The sequence below is a fragment of the Lottia gigantea genome (assembly GCF_000327385.1).
Source record: "Lottia gigantea unplaced genomic scaffold LOTGIsca_2, whole genome shotgun sequence".
Taxonomy (NCBI): domain Eukaryota; kingdom Metazoa; phylum Mollusca; class Gastropoda; family Lottiidae; genus Lottia; species Lottia gigantea.
In genome coordinates, this window is record NW_008708400.1 from 6,436,204 (window position 1) to 6,453,051 (window position 16,848).

At 33.0% G+C, this 16,848-nt stretch overlaps 2 protein-coding genes across 2 annotated transcripts; one reads left to right on the plus strand and one right to left on the minus strand.

Moving 5' to 3' along the window:
• Positions 1 to 392: 392 nt before the first annotated feature.
• On the plus strand, positions 393 to 7,293 carry LOTGIDRAFT_153060 (hypothetical protein; the record flags this gene model as incomplete). The annotated part of the gene is made up of 11 exons (XM_009053542.1): positions 393 to 1,202; positions 1,544 to 1,745; positions 2,306 to 2,509; positions 2,883 to 3,076; positions 3,437 to 3,635; positions 4,100 to 4,420; positions 4,776 to 5,005; positions 5,422 to 5,545; positions 5,980 to 6,162; positions 6,627 to 6,802; positions 7,129 to 7,293. 11 exons carry the CDS (start codon positions 393 to 395, stop codon positions 7,291 to 7,293), a joined length of 2,808 nt encoding a protein of 935 aa, XP_009051790.1.
• Positions 7,294 to 11,997: 4,704 nt separating this feature from the next.
• On the minus strand, positions 11,998 to 16,055 carry LOTGIDRAFT_228455 (hypothetical protein). The gene is made up of 5 exons (XM_009053543.1): positions 16,001 to 16,055; positions 13,884 to 14,085; positions 13,130 to 13,318; positions 12,540 to 12,674; positions 11,998 to 12,322 (listed from the first exon to the last, which is right to left on the minus strand). Coding segments are annotated over exons 1-5 (564 nt in total). The 5' UTR covers positions 16,038 to 16,055; the 3' UTR covers positions 11,998 to 12,321.
• Between the last annotated feature and the right edge of the window lie 793 nt (positions 16,056 to 16,848).

The following is a 16,848-nucleotide window of genomic DNA, read 5'->3' on the forward strand; positions in this document are numbered from 1 at the left end:
ATTAGACATCTACTGGAGCACCAAAAGTTGGGAGAGTTTGTAAGGGTCATCAGGGGGGTTAATGGCCAAGCCAACCAATTGACCTAGTCCTTAAGACATGATTGTTTGCTGAACTTGCAACTAGTTCTCAGTGCAGCTGAAATCCCACAAACCTTTACTTTAAGCCACATGCAGGGGGTGATTGGGGGCCCAGTGGGACAAAGCCATTCAAGGTGTCAATGGATCCTAGAATGGCAAGAACATGCAGTGGCAATTGTCATTCATGTCTGTCACAATTACTTACCAGGTATTTGATCTCTCTATGCTTCTTTGATAATTCCAGGTTGATAACTAAAGGAATGGTCTTATAGATAAATAGATAATAGATCTGAAACAGCTTGATAAACTTCATCATGGGATTAAGAAGAAGATGGCTAGGGATGCGTTGCAAGACCAGTTTTATGATAATGTTCCTATTACTCGGCGTAGTGGGATTATTGGTATCGTATCATTTGTACAAGGAATTACTCTCAACCAACAATCAGAGCTCCAGGAATGTGTATCCTGCATTCGAGAGACGGAAATCAAAATATCAGGCAAACAAACATAATGGAATTTTGGATCCAAGTTTACTAGCACCAGCTGTGTTTCAGAGAGACCTGACTTCAAAGATTGTCGAACTTCGTGGAAATTATGATGCAGTTAGCATCAAAGATGTGATATCATTCTTAAATAATTTAAACCCATCTGATTGGTCATTAGCACCTCAACCAGATGAACTTGCCATAGAGCTAAAGCATTTATTGTTAGATCTTGATATAGAGAGTAAAATGACTTGTAAAGATATAGATACTTTACGATTGAGTATATCATTAGCTCAGTCCAACAGGAAATATATAGATCGTGGAATGAGTGAGGACAATCAACGGAATGAATACGCTGTGATCAGTCAAAATGTGGACATTGATACAAAAATAGCCTGTATGAAGAAGATTTATGATGATGAACATTGTACTCCAATGGGCAACTATAAACTTTTACAGCAATTATTACTATTAGCAGTATTAAAACATGCCAATATTATAGAATTACGGGGATATTGTATACGAGGGGATGGTATTTCTTCAGAATTACGTAAAAAAGGTGTGGTATATATCACTGATATTGGAACACCTGTTAGAGTTGGTGCTTTTTCTTTGATCACTTGGAAAAAGAGATTGACGGTAAGTTAAGTTGCTTGTAGAATAAGCATTATAGATTTAAAGTATAGTTCACAATTAAGGTATCTGCCTGAGTAGTTCTTTCAGCTTTATGGAAACTGTTGTGAGTTGGCAATTAATAATGACTCTTACTTTGTAATGAACAAGAACTCATCCTATTCTGTTGACAATGTTACGAGTAAGAGTTAATATTTCCAATATTTGGATTAAAAACTTAACTCAGATGAGCTAGACTAGCAAATGCTGTAGAATGGGAATCCACTTAGATTTTGTAGTAATATTTACCAGTAATATCAAAGTCTATAAGACGAAACAGTTTACCGAAGTTTGATTATTATTTTCAGCTTGGTCTAGAGATGTTAGATTTATTAGACTACCTAGAGAATAACCCACTAGGAAGTATTGGACTAGGAAAAATTACCACCCATGATTTTATATTATTATATAATGATGAATCTCTACGACTAGTTGATGTCAATGATTTTAAACTAACAGAAAGATCTTGTAGCAGTTCGAGTGAATGTGATATTGGTGGTATTGATTATGGTAAGATTCTCTAAAATTTATTTTATATTTTTCCTAAAATGCTCATGCTTTGGTCCTTTGAGGGAGCTGTGGTGGCTTAGTGAGAGAGAGACTGTTATTCATTTAAATGATGACCCTGTGTGTTACAGACTGTGCACAGTAAATAACCCTTGACAGTGGTAATTTATAAAAGAGCAGGCTTATGTTACTGTCCTGGCAAAATTTCTCAATTTGTACACTGCTTTATGTTGCCTGTCCTCTTAAGCACTAAAGACCTTATTCACGCTTAATCGATTCCAAATTTAATGATGCAAAATATTATTAGTTTTGAGTTACTTGGTATGGTGAAAAAGGCTTTAGAGATTTTACTGCAGTGCCACGCAGTTACCGTTGTTTATTTGCATTATGACCCTCGTTCTGGATTGACGCCTAAATAAGGTCTATTAGGTACTCAGAATGGCAGGACGTAAACTCAATTTTATTTCCATTCTACTAATCATTATGACTGTGTTTATAATGATTACAAAGTGATTATGTGGTCTATAATGTCTACAAGATCATTATGTGTTCTATCATTCTAGGTATTGAGTGTTCTAATGGTGCATGTAATGGTCTTAACGCTCTCAGTAATCTACAGAAACTATCTATAGTGGTGTTAGATCCTTTATTACGTAATGGACCTCCTTACTCGCGCCAGTCTCTAAATGATGTTTTAGATAAACTACGGTCACTTAAGATAACCAAACAAAAATTAAAAACTGAACTACAGAAACTTCTTGATGAAGGTAAGTTATTATCATTAATTTAATCTAGTAAATGAAATTAACTTTTACTAGTTATATACAACTAATTTTAAACCACAGAGATTGAAAGATTAATAAAGATGATATCAGACTGTCTCATCTATTTCCTATTGTTTATAATTTTAATGTCAAGGTCATCTTAGATAATAAAGTAACAATCCCATATAGATATAATTAAAATATTAAACTTTAAACTTACAACCAAACATACCTCTCCTAAGTGTACTTAATATGCATACAAACTACAAAGACTATTAGACCTCTATAGAATCCTTTAATACACTGATGGTTGTTTGAACAGTAGAGATATCACTTTCTGCTACTTTATTTTTTGTACTATTCTCTATCATTACAGCTGTGATTAATCGAAACAGTAACAACAATTATCATGATAACAATAACAGACAGAATAACGAGGTACCTAATCAACAAGATAACAATCAAGATCAAGATAAAAATAACAGTGATGAAGATAAGAGGAAAGATAAACAAGATATCAGAAATAACCTGGAATATCAACAACCTAATAATCAAAATAATAATGGAGTGGTAAGAACTGAATTTTTTTTGCCTGTAACATCTTGCTACTCCATAGAAACCAGTTGTTTCCAATTCAATATTACTTTTGTTCAACTTTTTTCTTGTTTCTTCCTTGAGTTTGTGGCACAGACCCTGGAGAGTAGGAAATTTCAAGCCCTAAACATCTAACGTTAGTTTGGAACACTGTCTTTTGTGTGGCACTGGTAGTGGAATAGCTTGGTGGGTAGCAAGTTGTTTTCAAGGTGCAAAAAAATCTGTAGCTATAGCCAGTAATTCTGTAAGTTAGCATTTTAACATTCAAACTTCTAATACCTTAACTCAAGGTTAGCAAACAAGAGCACTGCTCTATATTACACTTTCATTATTCAGGTGGAATCAACCTATACAGATTATGCTAGAATTGATCAGTCTAATTTCCCGGGTATGTTTGATTATAAATGTGATAACTCCCGGGTAGCCTGGGGATGTGTTATCACTTGTAGAAGTTTACGGGAAGCCAAGAAAAGATGTAATGAAGACACCTCTTGTAAAGCTTTTGTTATTTTTTCTACTCAACCAGAATTAGACAGTAAGTATTACATTAACATGCATTCTATAAATTGAACCATATGAATATGAATCTATGAATTGAACTATGCTTATTCTAACATATGATGCTATAAGTCATGCAATATTAAGATCAATTAAAGAGTTAATATTAAGGATTATTCCCAGAATTTCTAGGAGTATATCTGTGTTTTCCCACATTGATGGCTTTCTATCTTAGTGAGTTTCATCAAATGACATGTAATAGCTAACTTATACTTTATGTCTGACAGCAATATTGATTCTTGGGACATTTGAGCTGCTCTGCTGGTCATGTCTGGAAAATAGAGTCAAATCAACAGCCCTGGTGTACCATCTAGTAATTATAATAATCAATATTTATTATGTCTTTCTTTAAAACAGGCAAATATCAAACACTTTATTTCACCAAAAATTTCTGAAAAATATTTTGAAATGATAATTATAGATTACTATTCATTATTTCAGCTTTGATGACAGTAGTATTGAAGAATTCTGGAAATGCTCAAGGTCAACCTAATCCAGGAACTACTTTATTCATTCGTAGGAAACGTTCAGGGTCAGCCTTGATCTCACAGAAAGATCCCAATGTAGTTCAGATGGGTCAGAATAATAAAGATACATATGGTGTTATAAGAAATGTTGGAGAAGTCAAAGTGGTTCCACCTAGTAGTAATCATACAACATCTAAACATTCTATTAATCTATGTTTAAGAAAAATATTTAAAGGTCATGAAGAACCAAGAAAGAGTCGAGAAAAGAGATTGATGGCTCATTTTGGTTTGAAGGGTAAGTACCAATTTGTGAAATGCGTCTCATATGTTTTAGCCTCAGAGAGTACAGAATGACAGAGATTTGAAGCACGATTCATTTGTTTTATTCTCCCAATAGGTTATTTAGCAGTACTTCTTTGCCTTGATTATTTTTGTGCTAAGTAGTCTGAAACCTCTCCCTCTATTCCAGCCTCTCATAGCTATTTTGAAAGTTGTTGGCTGTTTTTTTCTGTACTTCTGAAGGTCCAGAGGTTTTAAACCTTTGTTTGATTGTATCAACCAAGCCTAAATGTTACCCAATAGAAGGACCTGAAATAACACCAGTCTATCACATAAGTCAAAAGCTAAAATTCCATTTCATTTCATTTAAGGAATGAGAGAAGTTGAATGGCAGAGATCAGTAGAAAGACAGAAAGCTGGAAGTTTCTCTAATTTAATCATGGCTAAAGGAAATATAGCTCGTGGTGGAAAGTTTTTAGTATCATTGAAGGGAGAAGGGGGTAATGAATTAGTCAGTAAAGCTATATTTACAGCAGAAGAAGGAGAGAGTCAGTACCATGTAGCACAGTCCATAGTTTATCATACAGATAGGCTGTTAGGGGTAGGTCTTATCATTCTTCTGCTAAAGGGGTTTGCTAACTTTGTTTGTATCACTGGAGTTCAGATATTAAATAACAAGAGGTCTTTATGATAAGGGTTTTTATCTGAAACATATGCAGACAAAATGAGATGAGATGTTGCTAATTTGCATTAAATAAATAGAATTAGTATTGATAAAGCTTTGTGGATGAGTGCATTGTAAGTTGTCAAACAAAATTGCCAATTGTTTCCAATAACTGTTTTTAGAAAATATCTGATTTGGATTTGAATTTAATTTAATTATATATCTAATCAATAAAACGGCAATAGTGTTTATTAATCAGCTCACATGTCCTTGATCATTAGTTATAGTTAGCTATAGTTTATATCAGATCATGATGATACAATTAGGGTGAACAATTCAACAATCTCTTTCAGTTATACCACACCCCACCATCAACACCTGGTAAAATACCAGCAATAACTGTCCAAAAATACCAGAAAAATAACTCCTGGAAAGAATCCTTTGCTACAGTATTAACTAGAGATGGAGGGTTGATAGGTAGGATTTTTGAATATTTTTATGAAATCTTGTTTGAAAGAAGAAGGATTCAGAGAAAGATTGTGATTTGCTTGTATGATGGCAATGCATCTAATAATGATAATAATGACATTATTACTGCTGATTGTCATAATGAAATTATATCTACACATACAGGGCTACAAGGAAATATTTCTTCTGGACAGTTTTGTTCATCAGTGTTTATAATAGTGTTGTTGTACATGGACTATGGAGCAGTCCACTACCAGAGTTAGTAGTTTACTCCCTGAATGCGAAGTATATTTTTCAAAAACTATAATTTGATTTAGTGCTCCTGTCATCTGATATGAAAGTCAATCACTAAAATTTATTTCAAAATAAAACCGAAAATGGGGCCAGTTGACTTATTTACAGTGGTACAAGATGTTCCAGCATATATTTCCCACTATTTTCAGGAATCTTCTCGGCACCAGTTCCTCATGTAATGAAACAAGAAACAATCAAAATGAAATCATTAAAAACAATGACGCAAAATATTGTCAAATTTTCACGTCAATCAAAATTACAGTTTGAATATGTATTTTTATGGTGGTTAACTAAAATGATAAAAGATCCTACAGACCATATTGGTTATAAAGGTAAGACAATTGATAGCATTTGGCAACTTCTGTCTTCTCCAATGCTAGCATTTTGTGACCCAATGTTTATTAGGTTAGGTCAAAAGGTTAATTTGAGGACTGTCATTAGACCCTAACTAGGCTATATTAAAAATAAAAACTAATAAAAAAATGGAATGAAAGTTTGATCTAATTGTTATTAGACTGTTACAATCCAACAATAGTGATTGATATTGATTTTTCAAGTGTCAACACAATTCTCTACTCACAACAACATTCTCAGTCTTTACAGTGCTCCTTTTTTCTTACATTTCAAGGGTCAGGGATTCTTTTTGTGATTTATGCATTGCAGATGGACAAGCCAAAGGCAACAATTGCAAGATTCCTTAGTTGAGAAATTGCATTGTGTGAATTGGGTCTCCTCTTTTCATAAGTATCATGAAAAAAATATTTTGAATTATAACAACTTTATTATTTGGTTTCAGGACATTTAATTCATTTTAATGGAGATGAAGCCTTTGTTGGTGGAGTAACAAAAAATTTAACTGGTTATTTTAATCACTGCCAATTTCCAAACATTGTCTTTAAAACATTGAACTGTTTACGCTGTCATAACAGTCAGGGTGTACAGCTATCATCTATATGTCATCTTGGACAAGAGGTAAGTAAGAGGGTTGTTGATTCACTGTATTTACCAGTCTTGTCTGATAGAAGTTTCAAAATTTCTTATAAGGACGAACTGTAGCATAGCAAGACCAGAGTAGAGCATATGATAGCCTCTTAAAGTTCACTGTCTTAGAATTCATTATTTTCGAGCTTGAAACAGGTCCTACATGACACGCATTGATTGGTTCAAAATAAACTAATTAGAACTGTACATTGATTCCATGCAGTTTTAATTATAAAACCCAATAAAAAATCAATTAAAAGGAAATACAATGAACAATATTTTGGGACCATATTAAGATATCCTCCGTATATTTCCAGGTTATGAAAAGAGTAAAGATGGCTGGATTTGATAGTGATGATATTTTTATACATGGTTTAAACGAGAATGATATTGTAGTTAAAATCAACGATGCTGCTAGTATTGCCATGGGAATGGTGGAGGGATGTATAAAAGTTTATGGTCAAGAGCAAGTTTTATACTAAATTGAAAATCAGTTATATATTTTGGGAAAAATCATAAAACGATCTCCTTTTCAATGAAAAGTTTTTGAAGAGAAGAGGTTTCACTACTGTAATGCTGTAGGCGATTAAAAGATATTTGTGTGCATCCAGAGTTAATTCTAAAGATAAACATGAGCCCTCCATTTTATTGTAGGGAAGAATGAATAGGAATCCATATTCATATTTACATTGAATTTATTTCTACATAAAGCTATGATTTATATCTTTTTGAATGATGTTAGCTCACTGTATTGGAATCTGAAGACAACCTCAACGATGATGAGTTCAATTTTGAAATATAATTCTGCCAATCAAATACTTGGTTTAAAAAGAGCTTTGGCTAGCTAAAAATTGTGGATATGACTCATGTTTATTTTTAGTATCAGACTCAGACTGCACAAATATATTTTTTCAACTTTAGTGCCATATTGGTACTAAGATAATTACAGAGTGAAACCATCTTCATTTTTATATATATATATATATCAGCATTAAATTGCGCTATGCTGTTTGTATTGCAGTATCAATCTGATTGAAATATAAAAACTATATTGAAAAGCAAAAGAAACGTCATTCAGGTGTAAGCTATACTCTTTTCTTTCAAAAGTAATTCCAATCTCCAAAGCATTGCTTTTTGTAATAGAAATGAATGGTGTTAACTCTATAAATATATATTTTGTTCAGTTAACAAAACTTTAGTCATATGGTGTTTGGAATAACTGAATGTTAGTTCAACTTTTTGAAACAGCTGTGTATTACTGTATAGAAAGTATTACTGAGTGTTTTCATTCTCTTCCTTTTCTTTTAACATACACAAACTATCTACATTGTATATTTTACTAATTGAAAGCATGCAACAGTGGTGTTTCTCTAAAGAATTAAGTGGAGGGGCCAAGATGGGGTCACATAATCATCAAGGGGAGCAAATAGGACGAAACTTGAAATTGTGGGCCAACGCAGTGCCAGCCAAATTTCTGAGGAGCCCATGGCCCCTGGCCCCTCGTGCAGAAACGCCACTCGCATGCTGGTATATTAGTAGATGTATTTAACTGTGTCCAGCAAACTAAATTTCAGATCAAATTGACACCTTGACATTTCACATCAAAATTAATGATTGCTTCCATATTTTGCTGCTGGTCAAAATATTTAAATAATGATCCTATTTTTTAGATATCTGTATACAACTTTCAATCAAAATTCATTTCTTCATACTTGTGTGACTTCATTACCTAAAATGGTGCTTTGTTTCGGTACTACATGTAAAAGAATTTTTTTCCATTTTATTCATTTGAGTTTATTTGAAATTTAAGCAGTCCCAACTTATTGTGTATGTCCCCAATTATTTAATTATTCGGTGTTTGACAAATTGTTTTTATTTGATGTGTATTTTATGATTGTTGGTAGCTTGCTGTATTGAAATTAATCTCAAGACATCCTCGACAAAGTTTGGTTCAGAACAACTTTGGCTACTGCAGAGTCACAGGTTTGATAATCTAGAATTTTTATACTAAGGCTAGGGGCTCTATGGACCGAAAATAAACTTACCATAGAATAATAGCATTCTCCATTTGTTTAATAAAAATATATAATCATAATAAGAGCCTAAACGCTGACTAATTTATTTGATATTTAATATTGGTACTGATACTGTATATTTGTGTGTATTTAACACACTTTTTACCCTAAAAAAGACTTGGGTTGCACATTATAGGCAAATAAACTTTCATATCATAAAAGATATATTGTTAAAAATTGTTTATGAAATCCACCTTTTGTTAATCAAATCATTGAGAATCCACCAAATTTGCCTCATTGGAAGATATTTTTACATTTTAATCACAATACCTAACCAAGGTTGTTTATATAGTTTATACAGCCTGTATAGTTTGATCCTACTGAAATATGAAACTTAAAAAGATGAAATGATTCATTTGTTAAGGGAAGTCGAAAAAATGCTTCTTATTAAATGAAACTGTAGAATTAGGTATGACTGTTAATTTAATCAAAGCATGTGTTTTAATTGTTGTTTATAGATCATCCTCTTCACACCATATATGGAGAATGACAATCAAAATTATCAAAAGTATTTTCTTTTAATAATATTTTGAATATATTATGTCTATGTATCAGTGAAAAAATTCTCTTTACTTTGAAAGGTTGTGTTGATTGATAAGTGCTTGTTATATTTGTTGTTTAAACTGATAGAGTTATTTAAGCATATCCATGAACATTTCAAACAGACAAGAGTAGAATATTATTTTCTAGTGGTAGATCAAAACATCTGCCTCTATTCCTCTGATAGTTACTTTGAAATTTTCAGCTGTAGGCCTGTTTTTCAAAGGCAGATGTTTGAAACTATTCTAGAGGTAGAATAAATGGTATTTGAAGCTATTCTATGATATAAAGAGCTATACTAAAATTCTCTATGGATTGGTCACAAGTTATATACTGGTTGTTTGATTATCCTTCTCTAAAGTATATTATATGTTCTGTTTATGTTGTTTATGTTTGTTTATGTAGTTTGTTATTGATATTTATACACATCTGTGGACATTTCAGAAAGAATCATATTAGGTTTTGAGGTATGAATTACAGTATATGCTCAAACTTGTCATTTCTGACATGATTTGTGTTCATTAAAGGGGTTGTGAAGAGGTTTTCTAAAGTTTTTATGTGTATCAGGGACACTGATAGCTTCAATTTGAACCAAACAGAAGCCTGTGGTTCCTGCAATTCCACTAAAACTAAAGTGTTTAAAATGTGATGAAGAATATTTGACGATAAGTGAAGTGACGTCATTGCAATTGCAGGAACCACAGACCTCTGATGGAACACTGGAACTGTAAAAATTGATACCATCAAATCAGTGTCCCCTATACACGTATGAAAACATTCTCTTTAACTTTATTATTACTTGGTCTTATATTTAAACTGCCTTAAAAAAAGTAGCCTGTTCATGTGTGTCTGGAATGCTCCAGGATGTCTGTAGATATCTTTAGTAAACTTTTTTCTTTTTATCCCAATGCCCGTTACTTACGATTTATTATTTTTTGTATATTTTGCTTTAGAATTTTTATGAATCCTAATATTATTGTACATAATCTTTCATTATTTGATTAGACTAGCAGAGTGTCTTCCTGTTTACATTAGGCACCAATCATAAGGGATCACTTTCTGACTTTCTCACTGAATAGGATAATGGACTAAGCTCATGTGTGCTAAGGCCGTTCCATTCCAAAGATATCCCAACAGTATGAAATGATAAGTGAGTTGTACAGTGTATTCTGTATTCACTGTGTTCTGCAGTTACAATCTAAATAAATTCCATCAAATGCAGAAAATAAATATCAATTCTTAGAATTTACAGTCTTTTGCAGCATTATTTCTTATTGTCTCATTTAGAAGTAGAATTTTGGGTTATTTGAATAAGTCTTGATTTATGATAAAGAATACAATATATTACACTACAGCTGTTTATGTTAATGTGATTGTTATTATAATATTATGATAATTAGTGAGTACAGTCATTGAAAACTGGGTCAATGTCGAATATAAGTACCAAGTTATATACTAATGAATTATCCAGATATTTTATAATTGTGAGTATAATGCCTACCTATTAACACTTCTGATACAGTATATTTGCGAGTAGAATGCGCACGCCGTATACCTCTTGATACCGCATAATATACTATACGAGCGCCTTATGTATAATTGTCAATATTATGCACATCCTTTTTAAATCCTGATTCTGGCCCCTCTTTTAAATCTAGAAACAGTATAATTATTAAATTATCGAGAGTTAAAAGAGGGGCGCACACTATTGACAATTATACAGTATTTAGATTGAAAAGAGGTCGGATTAGATACTGTATAATTGCGAATGTAATGTGCGAGCGTTTATAATGCAAGGTCTGATTTAGTTACTGTATAATTACGCGAGTATATATGTATATTTAGTATTCTTTGAAAATTTAGATAAATATCTTTCATGGACTGTAGGCCATTAAAAGTGTTTGTGGATTAAGTGACCCAACGCCAACGTAAAAAAGATGACAATGCACTATACAATAAACTATAGTGCAGCTTTTTGTCGGGCTTCAGTGAACATATTAGGTCTATATTGTGTACTTATATTTAATTTTGTTAATCAAACCTCTTTCCTTTCTTATGGTTTTCTTGTCACCAAAGGGAGAAGTGTTCGTCAAATTTATCAATGTGAAAAAGGTTTAAATCAAAAGTTCATATTTCATCTTCAAGTAAAATATTAATATGTAGATCATCGATGCTTCATAGCGGATAATATCGTAATTATCCTTTATATATGTGATTTTTCTATTGTATATTCTTATTATACAAATATATTGTACATTCTTCCATTTGTATATTTTTTTCTAAGTTCATTATTGTATAACTTTTAGGCGTTGCTAGACAATCAGTACGTGTACTTAATATAGGTGTATGTAACTGAGACTACGTGTAACGATACTACATGTATTAGTATCAAATGGTTCACCCGTTCTGACTTTTACACAGGTTTTCTGGAATTGGGAAAGACTGGAATTCCTTCTGGTTGTTATAAAGGAACAGTTTAACCATTTTTGGGTTTTGAATATATGTAATAGGTCTTCAGAAGAACTGGAAATGTACGAAAATCGCATTGTTCCTTCAAAAAATATCTCAAACTAGGAATTTCACTTTCCATTTATATATATGTCTATATATGACAGTCATCGTCATTTTAATATCCAAATGCCGATAATTTCTGAACATTCTTTACATGGATTTGAAGATACAAAGAGAAAAGTATCAAATAGTTAAATAATGTTTTTTAAATGTACAATTATTTAAACACCAGCTTTCAATATAATACTATTAGATCGATTCCGGGTTAACGGGTTTTTCCTACAAATCTGATATAATATATACACGTGACCGGAAAACCTGGAGAAACTGATGTATTTGTTATTCGGGTTTAAAACTGTTTTATTTTGTCGCTGCATAACTTTATCTGAAATTGAAATTCACTTTTAAATAACCACCAATCCTACATTTTAAACTCTACAAACTTTTGACTTCCATAACGAATTGCTGTATCGACAAAAGTACTTTTTGAACTTAGACAAATCCTAAAAACAGCTACCCTCGGGCCACACATGAAGATAGGTAGATCTTGTTTTTGTCCACCCAAGATTTACTTCAAAAAAGTTTTCGAGACAAACACTTACCAACATCGACCATGAGGATTTCTGAGTTTATCAATCGCTTCCAACATTCCACCATAAAAATGCATCTGTTTCGGTTTACAAAATTTATTTTTACCAATCACTGTTTTGAGACAAGTACCAACTAATTTATGAAAACTGAAATAAAATAACAGGGAACACATGAACAGCCGGCCGTATTTGACACAAATAATGACTATTAAGGTTCCATCTACTGAATGATCTTTGTTCAAATCTCTTGCCGAAGATATCTCTAGAATAGTAAGGACAGATAACTACCCTTACCACATAATCAAATGAAGCCCTCACCGAAACCTCACAGAAACAATTCATTATTTATAAATAAGAAGAGATAACCCCAATTCAAAAAAATATTCATTATAATAATAATGTTCCTGTTGGAACCATTATTCTTATATTTTCAGATTCTGAAGAATATGGACTTTCATTTCATATATTGAAATTATATTATATTATTCAAACAATACTCTCTCACTAGAGGTTAAGCCTGTGCCTGTGCTTTCGTAACATTACTTAACTGCAATGTTACAACCTAAAATTCCCAATTCCCGTGGAAAGGATCCATCACTTACTGGCAGCCTTTCTGTATTTTTAAATCACATTCAGGAGCTTCTGTCATAAAGGCATTACTTCTCCAACATCTCTTACCCATAAATAAATCTCGTTTATTCTTACAGACCCAGCTTAATAAATCCATTTTACCCTGGAGTTCTTCTTCACATCCACTTCCTTTGATACAAATCCTTCCTTTTCGCAGAGTCCTGAAAGTGTTAATATCAATGACAAGACATTATGTACCTTATCGTATCCCGAATACGGGTTTTGACGTACAACGTGACGGGATGGGCACGATGATTGTACCTAGAAGGTTGCTTAACTCCCTTTTAAGGTTTTAGGCTATAGGGGAAAACACGGTACATTGTCGTACAAACACGTCCGAAACTATTGAGTGCCTCTACAGTGATTCATTTTGTTAAGTTGAGCTCTGTAAGGAACTGATGCGAAACTTTTTTGATAAAATGAACAACGCTGATATAATCTGACATACCATAATGGCGTGTCAGATAGCTTAACTCAATAAAACAAACGTGTGGTGATCTGTACTGAATCTGAGCGAAGTTCATGTAAACTGGCGCAGTCTACACATTGTACCGACGTATCCGAAATCAAAAAGCATTTCATACGTTGTAGGAACGTCTCCACAATGTTCTCGTTGCCAATGATAAATAATAACCCTTCAGACCACCATTGATCAATATCAAAGTGAAGGTCTATTTTGCATATTCACAGAGAGTTTCCGCTTGGCCCAGGGAAGTCTTAACTTACCTACATGCCTTATTGACCTCAAATCTTGAAATATAAGCTAAATTATAGCTGGTAATAGCCTCTAATATAAAACTTTGTGAATTGATACATTTAGCTTCAACAGCAATACATTTATAATTTACTTCTGGAGCAGCTTGTTCCATCTTGTATTCCTTATCAAAATCATATTTCTTATGACCTGCTGTCGTCTGGACCAACAACCCTTGAAAAAAGAACAAAATAAATCCAGAATGAAACTATACTGCTCCTGATTGATAATGAAGACTGACAACACCATGTAATGTGCAATGAGAGCAGCTGTATTAGATATCGATTTCCAAATATCAAGAGACCTTTCATGTACACAGCTTGTATAGCACACAGGGAATCGGTTTATTGTCCCATCCGAACGAGTTGATTGAATGCCCATACACTTCTCTGATCTGCATCACAATAGTATAAGGTTTTTTCCGAATCGTGTTGACATTTTGAACTAAAATGCTTTTCTAGATGTTATTAGATTGTCTGTAGTTCCTGCGATGCCACTAATTTGGTGGAATTGCAGGAACCACAGACTTTTAATTGAAAATGGTGCAAATTGATGCTATAATGTCTCTGATACACATACAATTTTAGAAATTCTCTCACATCCCCTTGAAGTGTGATTTTTCTCTTGATACTTTTCTCTGCCCGCCCAAGATATCACGTACATCATATTATTAGTGTCATTTGATTCTCATCAGGTGTTCTAAACAGTTCAGAAATACATACCACAATAATGTTCAATGTTTTAATCACCCTATGTGCCCCTTTATTATGTTTTTTATTTAAAAGTTGGAAATAGACCATATTGGATCAAAATGTAAAATGCATGGATTTCCTTCTGTTGCTCATCATTATAATTAAAGTACAAGCGTACAATCTTCATGAAAATAATTTATTAATAAAATAAATGAGAAAAATCCCTTGAATGCAAAAGTTGCCGTTGTTTAATTACGCCCAAGGTATATTCTGCAACAAAACACCCAATTATCGGTAGATATAGGTAATCGAAGCAAGTTATAAAGAACTTTTTCATTGTCAATTGTGTTTCACCAGAGGGAGACAGTTTTTCAAGGGAAAATCCATTGTTTCCAGAAATTTCAGTGTAGGCTTCTGTCATTTAATGATATAACATCTACGATTGATGAACGTATTAGCAGACTCCTTTGTAATAGTTTGTTTGTCTCATACATTCAAATCAAGTACAAAAACATCTATTTTATGATCAAGACAATTTGTTTCAAACATGAGATTCAGCCGTTGATAAGTCACTACCCAGCAATCGAGTACGCACGTATCGCCCACTGAGCTATAGCGAAATGGTTAATTAAACAGAATCATATAATCATAATATACCAGTAAAAATACACACATATCTATCAAGACCATCACAATTTGGGAATGAGTACGGAGCCGGTCGTGAGCGTCAAATGTGCTGTATACAGTTCAGAGTCTGTGATTAGACAGGCTTGACATTCCAATACAGCCTTTCGCTATGAACATCTTCACAATGGTCAAGCTATTTGTATTATGCCTTGACTGCAAAATCCACTGTTCTTGTATCACAGAGGTAGGTAAATTAATTTATATTGGAAATATGTTAGCGAATACAGACAAACAGAGCACCCGCTAGAAAGTCTTTAAATGATAAGCCATAATGTTAACAGTCTTGCTTTCGAGGTCTCTGATTGGCTGTATTCACTGGCGTACAATCCAATCATATCGCTATATGATACAACAACAATAGCCATTGCAGTCAAGGTATAAGACAAAGTTCATATTAGCTTGACGTAGTGAAGATGCGGTTTGAATATACTTGTTTTGAATTGAAGTATTAACAAAGCAACCGAACCTTCATTTTCAGTAATCTAACGCATGAGTCAAAATCCTGTTTCACACAAAAAACGGTCGAACAATGTGTTGTGGTGAGTTTGATTTCGCCATCTAAACTTCCACACGTACGTAAATTCTTTTCCCCAAGATCTTCTGGGGTAACTAGCTTCTGATGTACAATATCTATTCACAATCCCCTGGATGTGGAATAGGCGGAATAATAAAAGTCGCACAATAAATCTAGAATTATGAAAATTCCTTACCTAATATCACAAGTAAAGTATAAACTGTTAACTCCATTGTTAAAGAGGACCACTCTGTTGACTAAACGTTGAGATGGGCGTTGAGATAAGATAAGTATGTAGACTAACAATTATCCCCCACCCTCAATCATGTAGTTACCCCATTTGTTAATATGATTTATCAGACTACTTACCATATAATTCGAGATAAATGTCAAAACATTACAAGATTATTATAATGACAAATTGGTGCAAATATACATAGCAATTTCGGTGGGACGGGTATGCCGTATTTCAAGTATAGCTCAAGATTGAATCGGACTAATTCTTATCTAGCCATTAGGTATACTATCTATATCACACAACAGTTTTGTTCTTGGGGTGATAACACGGGTGCATAAAAACGATTTGAATTCGTAGCACAGGTTCACATCTATGCAAATTAGGGCATGCATTCATGCAGAGCAACATGACTTTATTTTAAGTTGACGACTCTGTTAAAAATGAAACTAAAGGGTATAAAATTGTTCCAGAATCATAATTTTGATTAATAGTTTCAATTTAGTTATCAAATGAATGTGTTTATCAAGATCTTATTTGTTACGCGCAAGAACATTTTGCAGAAAGGACATATATACAGAAAAAGTGCAAGGAATTTATTGATGGTTGTGTGATAAATAGAATCTTTCACTCGTGCTTATGTAATATGAAAATTATGAAATCAAGGCTCGGGAAATATTCAAATCCGGCAACCCATTTCATCATTTCATATTAAATATTAAATACGCACACGTTAAAGATCCTCTTTGAAATCAATAGCATGGCTTGTTTGGCATAGGTTCCGTTCATGAAATACTTTAATGGTGTTA

Bases quoted from the DNA above. Each gene is read 5' to 3' on its own strand.
- LOTGIDRAFT_228455 (XM_009053543.1), bottom strand. From the start codon at position 16,037: ATGGAGTTAACAGTTTATACTTTACTTGTGATATTAG. The intron at 14,086-16,000 runs GTAAGGAATTTT...TCTTTTTTCAAG, and splicing joins TACTTTACTTGTGATATTAG to GGTTGTTGGTCCAGACGACA. The intron at 12,675-13,129 runs GTAAGTGATGGA...ATTTTATTTCAG, and splicing joins AAAATACAGAAAGGCTGCCA to TTTTCATAAATTAGTTGGTA.